Source organism: Akebia trifoliata, chromosome 1 (genome assembly GCF_017979445.1).
Source record: "Akebia trifoliata isolate Shusen 1 chromosome 1, ASM1797944v1, whole genome shotgun sequence".
Lineage (NCBI taxonomy): Eukaryota > Viridiplantae > Streptophyta > Magnoliopsida > Ranunculales > Lardizabalaceae > Akebia > Akebia trifoliata.
The window spans coordinates 13,990,147-14,005,803 of NC_141375.1; the positions used below are offsets into that span (position 1 = coordinate 13,990,147).

General features: G+C 39.2%; 1 protein-coding gene across 2 annotated transcripts in view; it reads right to left on the reverse strand.

The window, feature by feature from the left end:
• Nucleotides 1-859: 859 nt before the first annotated feature.
• Nucleotides 860-15,657, reverse strand: part of LOC147410749 (3'-5' exonuclease domain-containing protein / K homology domain-containing protein / KH domain-containing protein) — a 56,087-nt gene continuing 41,289 nt past the window's right edge. For both annotated transcript variants that reach the window (XM_086439775.1, XM_086439783.1), the window contains exons 7-10: nt 13,755-13,971; nt 1,483-1,612; nt 1,370-1,412; nt 860-1,275 (exon numbers count right to left, since the gene is read on the reverse strand). In XM_086439775.1, coding sequence (XP_086295901.1) covers nt 1,198-1,275; nt 1,370-1,412; nt 1,483-1,612; nt 13,755-13,971 — 468 coding nt within the window. In that variant the 3' untranslated portion in view covers nt 860-1,197. The remainder of the gene's footprint in view (nt 1,276-1,369; nt 1,413-1,482; nt 1,613-13,754; nt 13,972-15,657) is intronic.

A 15,657-nucleotide genomic window follows, 5' to 3' on the forward strand; every position in this document is an offset into this window, starting at 1 on the left:
GGGGGCTGGTTTAGGGGCAATGGGGGTGAAAGTTGGACTTGAGTACAAAGCTTATGTGGTTGACATGTGAACTATGTTAAGAAACTAGATGACTTCGACAAATAAAATTTGATTCTTCAAGAAAGACTAGATGAAATCTTGAGTAGCAAGCATAAGAATCGGTTTAAACTATACGTTAGATCTAGTTCTTCGGTAATAAATAAATAATTAAAAGCATGAGAAGGGTATTTTTGAGGTTCGAAGTTCAAACATTTTCCATTCCTTATTTTGTGTGAAAAATATTTGGATTAGCTCAAGGAAAAAAATGTTTGATGGTTTAGTTCACTTCAGACCATCAAAACTCCACCTATAAAACATGTGTATCAAAGTATTAAACTATATTTGAAAGAACTATGCTTTGATTAAAGGATAAATTCCCAAATAATTACCGAAAGTGTTACATATGTTGACACAACTATCACATACTGTTATCAAATTATCAACGTTACATGATAACTTTGTCAACACTAGCAACACTTTGAAAATACTTAAAAGTTTCGAAATTATTGGGAATTTACTCTTGGTTAAAACAGAACTAAAGAGAAAAAGATAAATTCCTTTGATTCTTTCAAAGATTATTTGCGAAGGCAATGTATAGCAATATTGAAAAAATCCAATGATAGACCAGACTGGTAAAAGCCACTTACTTTTCACTCTCTGGATGTGGCATGTAAACATAACCACAAATTTTTTCCTTGTGTATCCTGAAGAATAAGATCTATGGTTCTGTGAACATGCCACATCAAGCAAGTGAAAAACATGTAGCTTTTACTGAGTCAATTTTATCGCAACTCATTGAAAAATTGTGACAAACAGCATGGAAGTCAATCTGACTAAGGGTTTCCACCACATGATCAAGGAAAACTCAAATCGTATTCGGGACAAGTAAAAAAAAATTGTTGCTGCCAAACAGAGTTTACAAGCTACAATCGAAACACAAACACTGGAATAGAGAATATAGAAATAGCTCACCGAGTAACCCATCAAGTTTATTACACACACACGGGGCTAAAGGTCATAGGGGAGGGTGGTGAAAATATAATCAGAAAGCAAGCTCACGCATAATATATACAAGATACTTCCCCAAAAGGGAAACAAGTACATGTTCTGGAAACTGTAAGTTCAAAGTCAGTCAGGTTAACAGCAGGGATGAGGGTCTTAATATATGTCCAACATCCGTCCTCTTAGCATGGCTTCTGCTTTTCTCACTTGCTTCACAGGTCCTATGATGAATACCTACATCATACCACACATTTCAGGATCAGATTGTGTACAGAAGATTATATGTAAATTTATTCATTTAAGCTTCTGTAAGATTTAGTGAACTAACCTTGTCAGGTGGTCCCTTAGCGCCTCCAATGAGAATTTCCGCACTGTAACATGCATTTAAATTATCGAAAGACTGCAATTTGAAATCAAATTAATGAATGAGAGATTACTTACTTGCAGGATTCTTTGATTGACAAGATAGAAGCTCCTCTTCTTCCTATGACACATCCCATTTTGCCTGGAGGAACGATTAACACTGATAATATCTCCTCCTCAGGCACATTCCCTCCTGCAATTACGTTATCTGCCACAAGAAAACCAAGTTAAAAGTGAAATTCATTCCTCCTCAGAGAGATCCAAGATAAGAGTAGATGGAATGAAACTTTAGTAATGAAAATTGATGGCTAGGAAACACCATAGAGCAACAAATTTCAATATCTTGGTAATATATCATTTGTAAGGATTGAGGGATTACGGAAATTGTAAAAAGATTTTGGATAAATTACACTTTCAGCCACTATGGTTTGGCATAATTTCATGTTGATCCCCTAATGTTTCAACAATCACACTTACCTCCTATATAGTTATCTAACGGGTTCATTTATACCCTTTTGTCTACTTCTCGTTAGCCAGACAGTTAAATAATGAATTTTACAATTTATAAAGACCATTTTATCCTTTTTAAAATGTTATTCCATTTTATAAATAAAACTATCCTTGTAAAAAAATGGATGTACTTGTCAATGCTTAGACCCACATTTTTATAATTTCAAATTTTAATTCTTTTGTATTTTAAAAAAAAAAAAGATAAAATGCGAGGGTAAAATAGTAAAATAACATCTGAACTTTTACACCGTCTGTGAAAGAGGAGGTAAGTGCAATTGTCAAAATGTTACGGGGTCGAAGTGAATTATGCCAAACTTTAGCGTGTCAATTGTAATTTACCCAAGAATTTTCGTTAGATGGTTAAAATAAAGATGTGCGTCTGGCAAGCTATATAGTCAACACATCCAGTCAAATTAAAAAGAAAATTTATAACACAACGGTAAGACCAACTGTGTTTTATGGAATTGAACTTTAGCATGAATGCAAGATTGAAAATGTAATAGCCCCAATAGGAGGAAAACTACGGGAAAATCGATTGAAATGATTTGGTTGGAAAACAAAAACTATTTAAAGTCCCAATTAGAAGAAACATGCAAGTTGAAGGTTCTACAAGAGTGAAAGAAGACCAAAAAGGATGTCTACTGAGGAAGTGATAGCTCATATGAACGTAACACAAGAAATGGCTTTCAACTAAATGGAGGAAACAAGATTCATTGAGTCGGACCCAAACTTTTGGGATAAGGCTTTGATGACAACGATCTCTTCTAGATGGGGATTTTTTGAACATGGCATCCAAGCAGGAGTCTTGGACATGTTTACTCATCCGAAATAAATGTTGTAAATTTTGAAAAGAAAAAAGATATATACACTAGAGTTCGCCCATGCCTACGTGTCACGGCCATGTTCTTTCGAAGAGAGGTCGTGCGGCACTTGGAGTGATAGCCCACAAGCAAGCCTGTCAAAAATATCTCACACAAAACGTATCTAGCAATACAAAAGAACGGGGGAAACACAAGGTAAAGCCCAGAAGCAACTTTGTTGATGTAGTAAGCAATTACATGAAGTAACACGTTACAAAAGCAAATAAGGTGTGTTACAAACAACTTGTGATCTAGTACACGCGGGACGCCACATAGATTGGGCAAGGGCTCAAAGTCAACGTGGGTGTAGGCTAGGGATTGGGACCAAAGACACCCTTCTTACAAACAATACGCTCTTATCTTTCCTAGGTTTCTAGAAGGAAACATCAAAAGTAGAGGCCGATCATACTCTTTACTCTTTTATTACAATAATGCCACTAAGCTAACAGATATGCCCTAGCACGGGGCTAATATGGCTTCATATGTGAGCCTCATATAGATTTACATGGGTGTTCCCGGGTGACTCCGAGGCGAGCTACACTTAACTCTAGGTGTCGTAATGCATGGCCTTCACAATCTCCCCCACCTATTCTATAGACGTCTTCGTCGCATTGTCCCTGAGAAACTCTTCAATCTTTTGCTTGAATGGTAGTAAGTTCTCTGCACTATCCCAAGTAGCTTCACATTCTGGCATGTTCTTCTACTTGACAAAGTACTCCATCTGTTGTTACTTGCTTGAATTACTATTAACTTGACACTTTGCGAGAACCTTGTCGACAACACGCTCTGGCTGAATTGTTGAATGAGAAGGTGTACGTATTGGAATGTTGCATGCTGGATCTGCATGGAATGGCTTGAGACAGTTGGCATGGAATATAGGGTGAATGTTGCGTAATCAATGCGGTAACTTCAACTTGTAGGAGACTTTGCCAACTTGAAAGAAGATGAGCATTGGACCTTCAAAATGTTGTATTAGGCCTTTGTGTGCTCGTTAAACTCGGTCAACGACGTTCATCAACCCATTTCTTCATTCGCTTGGACGATTTTTTCAAGGTAAGACCTGGCATTTCATTGTTGTCTTGCCAAAGCTTAGTAAACCTGTACATCCTTGGACACTGTTCCTAATAACTTGAAATAATAGTGTAAGGTGTTAAAGGTTGTTGGCCAGTACTAAGTTCAAAAGGACTCTTGTTGGAGAAAGAGCTCTTCTGAAGGTTGAAACAAAACTACGCGACATCAAGAAGATTCGCCCAATCCTTATGATTGGCATTGACAAAATGCCTTAAGTACTCTTCCAACATGACATTGAATCGCTCCGTTTGCCCATTTGTTTGAAGATGCCCACTGGTCGAATAGTTCGGTCCAAAACTTCCTTATGAATCTTACATCTCTATCACTGATAATATTTTGGGCACACCCCAATATTTGATGACATGCTTGAGAAATAAGTACGTGCTTCTTCTGCTGAGTAATGTGTCGATGCCAGGATAAACGTGGTGTATTTAGAGAAACAATCCACAATCACTAGGATGGAACCATGCTCTGCAACTTTCAGTAAACCTGAGACAGTCCATAAAGATGCTTTCCCAAGGCCTTTGAGGAACTGGAAGAAGTTCAAGCAACCCAATAGGTTGTCTCGTTCGATCTTGTCTTGCTGGCAAATGAGACAGGTCTTTACATAGTCCAACACATCATCTCAAATGTTCGGCCAGTAGTATCCTCGTTCTAAAAGAGCCAACGTGCGACGCCAGCCTGGATGGCCAACCCATGGAGTGTCGTGACACTTATGATTTCCCGTCTTAGCCTATCCACCCGTGGAACATATAAGTGGCTTTTAGTAGTATATTACAATCCATCCCTGAGGAAGAAACGATGTGTTTTCCCCTTCTTCACCATATCGAGTATGGCCTTTGCTTGGGGATCACTATTCAAACCATTCTGAATTCTCTTCTGTAAAGTACTGGTGACTTGAGAAACATGACACTGAAGGGCTACTAGCTCTACTTTACGACTCAAGGCATCGGCCACGCTATTGATCTTCCCTGACTTATATTCCAAGGCTAAGTCAAACTCTACGAGGAACTCTTACCAACGAGCTTGTTTTGAGGTCAACTTCTTCTGAGTCAAGAAATGGCTTATGGCCACATTATCAGTCTTCACCTGAACCTGTGATCCCAGTAGATAATGTCTCTAAATTCTCAAGCAATGGATGACGGCTAACAACTCTTTCTCTTGGGCGGTATAACATCTCTCGGTATCATTGAGCTTACGACTTTCATAAGCAAGTGGATGCCCATCTTGTAACAACACTCTACCAATAGCAAAGTCAGATGTATCAGTCTAAACTTCAAACGGCTTGGTGATGTCGGGTAGAGCTAAGACAAGATCTTGCATGACAGCAAGCTTGAGGTCTTCAAACGCTTCATGGCACTGGTCTGACCAAAACCAAGTACGATCTTTCTTTAGTAGGTCTGTGAGAGGCATGGCACGTTTGGAATACCTTTGGACGAAATGTCGATAATAGTTCACAAGACCGAGGAATAACCCAAGTTTTAAGATGGTTAAGGGGGTTTTCCATTCATTAATAGCTCACACTTTCTCCATATCCATCTGAATCTGTCCACTGCCCATAGTATGGCCAAGAAACATTAATGTTCTTCAGCAAGTGAACACTTTTCTAGCTTGACATACAACTGATTGTCGCGAAGCACTTGGAATACCTTGCATAAATGCTAAACGTGTTCTTCGATAATAGAGCTATACACCACAATATCATAAAGATATACCGCAACAAACTTGTCAAGGTACTGCCTGAAGAGGTCGTTCATCAAAGTGCAAAACATGGCAGGTGCATTGCTTAGGCCGAAGGGCATGACTAAGAACTCATAGGCACCATACCTAGTAGAACAGGTAGTTTTCAACTCATATCCTTTTGCAACCCAAACTTGATAGTAACTTGATCTCAAATCCAACTTCGAAAAGTACTTGACTGTCCCAAGTTGATCAAATAAGTAGGCAATCAGTGGGATAGGATACTTGTTCTTGACAATGACTTTGTTCAACGCTCGATAGTCAACACAAAGTCGCAATGATCCATCATGCTTCTTCTAGAACAAAATAGGCACCCCATAAGGTACCTTGGAAGGTCTGATAAACCCAGACTCTAGAAGTCCATCAAGTTGTTTGCGTAGCTCAACTAGTTCCGGAGGATTCATCTTGTAAGGCCCCCTCGCAGGAGGTGTGATACCAGGTACTAGTTCAATCTGATGGTCAATCGGCCTACACGGCGATAAGGCCTTAGGAAGCTCATTCAACATTACATCATCAAATTCTCTCAATACTTGTCGAACCGGAGTGGGAGTTGAACTATGGTCCTGATCATCAGGTTCAACTCGTAGAGTAGTAATGTAAGTTTGCTCTCCTTTCTTCAACTGAAGGGCTGAGATCATCTTTCCCTCTTCGTTGCTTGTGGACACGGGAATAAATCTTGGGCATTCACCTAACATGCCCAGTGTGTTGGCGAATGGCATTGGAACAGCTCTATTTTATCGCAAGAAGTCCATCTCAATGATGACTCTGAATTCATCGGGTGGAATTGCGAACAAGTCGAGCTTACCCCTCCATGTCACTATCTTGATGGACACGGCTTTGGCCGACCCTTGGATCGGAATGGCCTGGGAGTTAACAGCTTTCATGCAGCTAAAATCTTTCTCGAGCTGAATATTGAGGCGTTTTGCCTCTACAGGGAAAATGAAGTTGTGTATCGCTCCTATATCAACCATTGCCTGGATGTACTTACCACCAATTCGATGTCCACATACATCAGACCCTTTCATTAATGGCTATGAGTCTTAGAGGTCTGTTTGAGTGCATTCAACAAATGCATGGCTCCCATGTGAGGAGACTTGTCATCATCTCGCCCACTTGTACTCTTGTGACTAGGTCATTCTGGGAGGCTAATAACGTGTTCAACTTGGGTCGTTGTGAGCAATTTAGGGTCTGTGTGGATTGACTTTTCTAAGTACTTCTGACTTTTGCGGGGAGTCAGAAGCACTTTAAAGGTGTTTGTATAAATAACTCCTGGAAAGAACTACTTTACTGTGAAGTCATTTTAGTGCTTTTTCACGGAGTGCCGATGGTGCTACTTCTCTAAACTACTCTTACACGGAGCCACAAAACATTGTTAAAATGACTGGATTGGGACAAGTATGCCCCTCATAAATTTTGAAAATTACATACCTATCCTCAAAAAGGCAATTGGAATAATATTATATTACTATCCATTGATATGGTGGTAGTCTTTTGGTGTAACATTTGCGACAAGTATACCCCTCATAAATTTTGAAAATTACAAGCATACCCCTAAAAAATGCAATTGCAGTAATACTATATTACTATCCATTGATGTGGTGGTAGCTTTTTGGTGTAGCATTTGGGACAAGTATGCCCCTCATAAATTTTGAAAATTACAAGCATATCCTCAAAAATGCAATTAAATAATATTTTATTATTATCCATTGATATAGTGGTAGCCTTTTAATGTAGCATTTGAATTTGGATTTCTACCTCCCCCAATTGCTCACTCAATGATTTATCCATGAGCATTCCAACCATGGTTGAAATTTTCTTATTGCAAGATTGATGTGAACAATTACACACAAATTTACTATCTATTGATGTGGTGAAAGCTTCTTCATATTTTTAGTGGTTGTATATATTTGCTCACAATATCTTCTATTTGTTTATAATTGTTAGGTGTTTATATTAATTTTTATGGATAAAAACAATAACTTTTATTTCTTTTGAAGAATAATTTGTTGAGTAATAATGTTAAAAATAGTAATTGATACTTATAAAGGCATTTTAATCATTTTAACAGAATCCAAAATAGTTTCCAAACACAAAACTCTATCAAAAGTACTTCTGACAATACTTTTCAGAACCTACATCCAAACACACAACAGTTATCCACCTACTCCAGACAGTACTTCAAAAAGTACTTATGAAAATATTTATGTTCTAAGTACTTCTGACTCATGTATCCACACGGGCCCTTAATGTCTTATGAGGTCCACCACACAAAATGCATTTAAGCTAGTTGCAGTGATTGTTAGACGCGGCACTTGTGTTCTTCGAAGGGGAGGAATCCCGCTGGGATCCCTGATTAGAACTGCGTCTGTCCTCCATTCTTACCTTTGGGTGTGCTCATGCTACAAGGAGTACCCATTCGATTGAGGGTGTACCTTCTTTTTGCCCCTATCCATGGGAGTATAATCCATCAACCTCTCAGTTGTGGCAATAGCAGACGTAAGATCTTTCGCACGTTGCCTTTGGAGTTCAGTCTGAACCCAAAGGCTTAAACCCTTCTAGGAATGAAAATAGCTTGTCCTTCTCAGACATGTCACAAATATCAAGCATCAAGGTGGAAAATTGCTTAACATAGTCATGCACGGTGCCTGTCTAGCGGAGTTGACTCAATTTTCTGCGAACAATGAACTCCACATTCTCTGGTGAGAACTGATTTTTCAACTCTCGTTTGAGGTCATCCCATGTATCGATGGAACATTGGTCATTTTCCATCTCAACATACTTGGTACGCCACCATAGTTTGGCATCACCTGTGAGATACATAGAAGCCGTGGTGACCTTTACCTCTTCTAAATCCGGACAAGCGGCACGGAAGTACTGCTCCATAACGAACAGGAAATTGTCGAGCTCTTTCGCATCACGAGCACCACTAAAGGCACACGGCTCGGGGACTTGCATGCACGAGGGAGGAGCTTCACCACCGGTAGGCCGTTTGTTACAAACGGCTCTTACCAGGAAACCTACCTTGGTAGTGAGCTCCGTGATCTGTTTCTAGAGGTTTGTTAGGGATCCTTGAGTATCTTCCCCATGGTTAATCAATTTAGCACTGAGGGTCACAGTTTCGTTACCCAACGTGTCTTGGTGATTACCTAGTTGAGTAATACCATCAACGAGACCCAATAATCAGGCCATTTGATCTTTGAGTAGTTTTATACGTTCCTTGTTTGTACGTAGGGATGGTGGAGTTGGCGCGGGTTGGTCCGCTGTGCTTTTCTCTCCTCTTGCCATTGTTCGTGTGAACTAAATGGAACTAGGGAAGAGCGTGGGACATGAATACCAACTTGTCTCTGATATCAACTGGGCTCTGATACTTTCTTACCAACTGTCACGACCGTGTTCTTTCGAAGAGAGGTCGTGCAGCCCTTGGGGTGATAGCCTGCAAGCAAGCCTCTCAAATATTATGTCACACACAAAATGTAGCTAGCAATACAAAAGAACGGAAGCAACACGAGGCAAAACCCGGAAGCAACTTTGTTGATGTAGTAAGCAATTATACAAAGTATTACAAAAACAAATAAGGTGTGTTACAAGCAATTAGTGATCTAGTACACGCGGGACGCCACATAGCTTAGGCGAGGGCTCAAAGTGAACGTGGGTGTAGGTCGGGGACTGGGACCAAAGCCACCCTTCCTACAAAGAACACGCTAAGTCTTTCCTAGGTTTTCAAAAGGAAACATCAAAAGTAGAGGCCGATCATACTCTTTACTTTTTTATTACAATAATGTCACTAAGCTAACAGATATGCCTTGGCACAGGACTAATATGACTTCATATGTGAGCCTTACATAGATTTACATGGGTCCTCCCAGGTGACTTTAGGGCGAGCTACACCTAACTCTAGGTGTCGTAGTGCATGGCCTTCACACTATGGCACGTGCATCCTCTTTTGGATTAATAGGGTAAAAGCAAAAAAATAATGATCATAAAGTTGGGAGCATTATTAAAAAAAATTGAGGTTAAAGGGTAAAAGATGAAGAACAATAAAGTGTTAAAAAGAGGAAATAAGTTAAGTTAAAGGGGGTGAAGAGGAAAGAAAATAAAGTGGGCCCCAGAAAAATTGATGTTGAATGGGATGATTATCCTAGTTAGATGGAAGTTTGTCCCCCAGAAAAGTGGGCCCTACAGCTGTGTTTTATTATTATTATTATTATTATTATTATTATTATTATTATTATTGTTGTTGTTGTTGTTGTTATTGTTATTGTGTTGTTGTTGTTATTGTTATTGTTATTGTTGTTATATGGGTCGGGTTCAAGAGCCAAATACCTATACCTTACCTCAGATTGAACCCGCTTGCGAAAGACATCGCAAGCAAGAACAATCGTCGTCCGTAAAAGATAGGATTGGAGCACGAATTACCAAAGTCCTGCTACCCGACAAAAGAATGGCTTATCATTTATGATGCCTTCTCGGAGGGAGCCAGCTACTCCCTCCAACGACAACGAAGAAATAAACGTCGATGACAAACATCCGAGCCAATCGTTTTCACTTTAGTCAAAGTTGCCTCCAATGAATTGGAAACAATTTACTTGAGTGATGATACGCTCAATCACCTTTTGTTAATTAGCAAGGATTTGACCGTCCAGGAAAAAAGCATAATTTTGAGTTTGTTGCAAGAATTTAAAAACGTCTTCACATGGACAGGAAACTTTCTAGGTTTCGTAGTACAACAGAGAGGGATTAGCATTAAGTCATCAAGGGTTGAGGCTATCATGTCATTAACGGCGCCGAAAACAGTCAAACAAGTAAAGTGTTTCTTGGGCAAAATATCGTACATAAGGTGTTGCAACCCAGGGATGGCATAGTCTACAACACCTCTGGTAGCATTATTATCGAAGAATGTGAGATTCGAATGGACAAGCTCTCACCAAGTTGCTTTTGAAGAAGTAAAATGGGCCATGAGTAGAGTACCCATACTCATCCCACCTACATTTGATAGACTTCTCATCATTTACCAAGCGTTTATAGAGGAAGCTATTGGAGTCCTAGTTTGTCAGGAAGATCCAGAAGGCGGAGAACGGCCAATATACTATGTGAGTCATATTTTGCGTGGCACAAAATTGCGATACCAACAGTCGAAAAGGACTACCTCACTTTAGTCTATGCATCCCAAAACTAAGACATTATCTCCTGGCTAACAAGATCCAAGTGATAGCTAGGGTGGGTGGATCTCGCCGCAAGCTTGATGGCCAATGGGAACAAGAATGGTTGATGTTTCCATGTTATTCGCACTTTATAACGTGCCAAGATAACTAGTATGCTATCAAAGCTTCTAAGTTATGAGATGACCTATGACCATTGCCTTTGATAAATTGACCCATCCTGCGAAATTCACCTACTTTGAACAAGTCAACTTAGTCCAAGGATCTACAGAAGGATCAGGGTTAACCTTTGAGCGGACTGCGCCACTATGAGTAGATCCTTAATGACAAGTTCTTGGACATAAAGGGCTAGATTTGCCTTCCCAATCACCGTGATAATAGGAGGACCCATCAATACAAAAACATCTTCAAGTGTGTCAGCTCGCCCCATGCAAAAATGGAAGTATGAGTGTCACTGCACCAGCAAGGCAGCGACTAGTGAGACCCACAAGGCTAGCGACATCTTTCTCGATATTCAATCATGTGGAGATACACATGGCGTCATAAATTCCCACGGCTTTTAATTTACTAACGACGGCCAAATCTAGCATTGTTTCCCCAAACCATTCAACCCAAGCATCAAAAGGAGAATTATGGCCATCAAACTTGATGCCCGAAGGTGACACAACGCCCCTCTCCAGAGGGAATCTGAAAGTGTCGTCGGGATTTGCGTATCTGTCGCCCTCCCCATCAAGCCACAAAAAAGTCCACTCATAATCCTAAGGGGCCAGAGGGTAGTGAACCTCAATGGTTTCTTAAATGAAATTATCCTCTATGAAAGGCAGGACTTTGGGACGCTTCAAAGACACTTTAGCTGTAGCACTCTTGGCTTGGCGTTCTTTTGGTTATCTTTCAATGTTTGCAAGGGCTTTCCTTTTACTGCCATCACAAGAGTTTAACAAAGAAAATCACAAGAAAGATCTTGAAGAGAAATGAGAGGTTGTAAGAAAAATCCTGAGTAAAAAGTGGCCAAAACTAACCCCTTCTCCTTTTAAAGGAGAGGACACCAATTACGAGGGCAATAAATACCACGCAAGGATGACAGCCATTTGTGCTACACACAAGAAACGAGAGCTACTACCGTATTCAAATGCAGTACACCATAATAACTTCGACGGCTAATAATTACAATCATGGTAATGGGAAACTGAGGAAAATAATTGATTGTCGCTTCAAAGTAGCACATTAATGACACCAAGTCAAATATCACCGAAGTTTTTCAAACCCTAAGAGGTGCTAATGCATGTACTGATGCTATCGCCTCAGACATGAAGGGGGACTAAATGTATTAGGCTAAAAGGAAAAGGGAGTCAATCAATCAAACCTATTAAGGCACCACATGGCGACCTATTAAGAAGAGGAGCCAAAGGTTGACATTTCAAAAGGTCAAACATCATACGGCGATCAGTCTTCGAAAAAATAAGATGGCGAACATGTGGCCGATTTCGCTCACATCATATTGGGTCAAGAACGATAGGCATGTGTCTACTGAGAACGAGAACGAGACCTTGGCCGTTGGGAATGAGACAAAAAAAGACAGCTAGCGTAGATGAAAGCAACGGAAAATGTTAAGGAATGCCTAATAGGCGATTGACACAAGGACATGAGACGTGGCGACTAACAAGAAGACGATGAGGCCAATGAAATGATGCCAACTGTGCTACCAGCCAGGTAGCGTCGATGTGGATCCAATTTTCATCCTGTAATGCATTGCCAGCTAACGTTGTATAATTGGCAAAGCCCCCTATAAATAGGGGAGGAATAGAGATTAGAAGGGATCCTTATCCATCATTTTCAAGTCACCTACAACGGTTAAGGGGGTAAAAGTGGGAAAAAAATAAAGTTGGAGGTGTATTATTAAAATAAATTGAGGTTAAAGGGGATAAAAGATGAAAAACAATCAAGTGGGTAAAAGAGGTAAAAGAGGAAATATAGTAAAATTAGAGGGGGTGAAGAGTAAAGGAAATAAAATAGGCCCCACAAAACTATATCTTGAAGACAAGTTTATCCCACAAAAATGTAGTTGATTGGAGGTTTATCCCCTACAAAATATGACAACTATGGGCCCTACAATTCTGTTTTATTATATAAATATAAATATAAATATAGATATATATAATAAAACAAAACTGTAGGGCCCACTTTGCTAGAGTTTAAGGGGAGAGAAAAGTCTCATCCAACTTCAGTTTTGAGAGGTCAACCCTACTCACTTTATTGTCTTTTTCTTTTCACCCCTTCAACTTTATTATCATTCCTCTCCTTCCTTCTCACTTTTTTCAAAATATCCCTTCAATTTTACTATCTTTTCTCTTGTACCCCACTTTCAATAATACCCCTCTTTTACCCTTTAACCAACTTGTGGCATCAATATATACCTTAAAACAATGTCATAAGAGCATGAGCATGCACATGACATTGAAACCCACATACACACACCCGATATACCAACACATCTTACACTGTTTTCCATTGGTGGAGAATGGTATATAACTATAAAACAGTTGAACAAATCATCGCTGAAGTTTGTGGAAGGAGATAAATGCTTGAGTATTTGATAATAAGGAGAACTCTGGTCAAGAAGTGGTTTTATCGGTCTTGGCGTGTAAGCTCCGTAAAGAATTTAGGGGCATCTTCTTCGAAGATTTTGTTGTCAGATGGAAGAGGGTTTGTAATCTAAACATAGAGTAGTCCCCTTGAGGGCTGTTTTTTCTGTGTCTGTACTGTTTTTTTTTTTTTTTTTTTTGTGGGGGGGGTTGGTCACATCAACCCCCTTTAATAAAATCTATCTTTACATACAAAAAAAAAAAAAAAAAACATTTGAATAAATTAAGATTTGTTTGAAATGTCAGCATGTGTCCACAAATATTTTTTTCTCAAAAATGAAGTGAATCCTTGCTGCATAGCCTAAAAATATGAACGCTGGATGTTTAGCAGCACTACAATTACCATACTCATTCAAAAATATGAAGACCTGGAATAGGGGGGATAGGAGGCCAATCCGCATACTCAATGTCATTGATGCAGAAACATCGACAGTAGAGTGCACCACGAACTGCAAGAAGCCATAAGGATTTTTCATTCAATTTTCCCATCATCTTATGGTAGATGTAGAGGAGAAAACGGACATCATCTGCAGCTGCACGGATCATCTGTTCAGATAAAGGTCTATATGTCCAAAATTCAGGATCCTGAAAAAGAAGATTACGATATACATCAATCCGCAGCACATAATAATTGGTAGATAACGCCAACTACTTTAATGAAAAAAAAATTATTAAAACTAACGATTATAACTCAAAACGGAATGAGATTTTTTCCAAACAGCACCCCTAGCGAAGAAAGATAATTTCAAGAGAGTTTTACAGCACAAATCATTGGGCAAAGGAAGAATCCAGAATTACAAATTGGGAGAATAGAAACATGGACTTGGCTGCATTGGAACTTTAGTGGCCCTTTCCCCTCCACCCATCCTCACAAAAACGATTCCTACTTCCATCACCAACTTAAAGCCAACTCCCCTAGCAAACTCAGTCTCAGTATTTTGGATTCCTTTCAACATTCAACACCCATAAAACATGTACTCCTTTTAGTGCCCCCAACCGAACCTGTCGTTCTCAGACCTTTCTACAATGATCTCCACACTTCTATAAGCATTTACTTAGAATGACTGAATTCATATAATTCATTTACAAACTCCCTATCATTGAACAACTTAATCCTCTCAATGTGCCTCACCACCACCACCATTAGCATGGGGACCAAAGAAATGAAATACACCTGAATACTGGAGGACAACTTTTCAACCATACCTTTCGAGCGATATCTAGTTTACCAACTACCAACCTTCGTTTGATTTTTCAATAACCAGGTCCAAAATCACTTTAGATTTGTACTTCGTACCTGTTGGCATCCCTAAAGAAGTCATCGACAGACCTCCCACATTATATTTCAAAACCCATGCCGTACAATCCAAATCTCCATTAACTCCTACCCCAACTAATTTACTTTTTGAAAAAATTGATGGACAACCCAAATATTAATTCAAAAAAAAAAACTAAACAACTCTGACCTACCTTCCCCTCTACTGATTTCTCCATAAGTAAGAGGATATCATCCGTATTTCAAAACCTTTCTTTCATCCTAAACCCTTCTAACTATCAGAATTTGATGCTTTGAACTCTTAATATCATCCTCAGCAAAGCTTTAGCCATCACAATAAACCCAAAAAATAAAATAAGAAAATTGATCACCTAGTTTTTTTTATGCAACAGGGTGCCCTCACCCACTTTGGAAGTAGGACTAATCCCTGTTGATACACCCTGCCACCACAAACAAGCATATCGGGCAAGTCGCTGATGGGGACAATCTCACAACCCTGGCGTGCTGCACACCTAGGCCGGTGAACCACTGTTCCATTGCTTGGGTGGTGATCACTTAACATTAACTCCATGACACTCCTAAAGAACAAATCAGACCTTTTCTTTATAGGTACAGTGGATTTTTACATAAGAAAATTGAAAGAGAAGGCTAAGATAGCCTCCGTACTACAAAATCCATCACAGATAGCCCCCTAAACTATGAAAACCAACACATAGAGATAGAGTCCTATATAAAAACTTAGAATTAAAATTAAAACTATTAAAATATTTAAAAAATTAAAAAAAAACAAAAAAAACAAAAAAAACAAAAACTTTAAACTCTTCTTTAAATATAGGAACCCTAACGAAATTATCACTTTTAGCAATGAGTGTTCCGTCCTCTCAAATGCTCTACTATTTCTTTTTCCCTTCAAACAGCCCAACATATCATTAAAGACAACAATATTCTTTCTCAATACATAAAAGCTTGAGTACGCCAATTATTCATTCTCCATT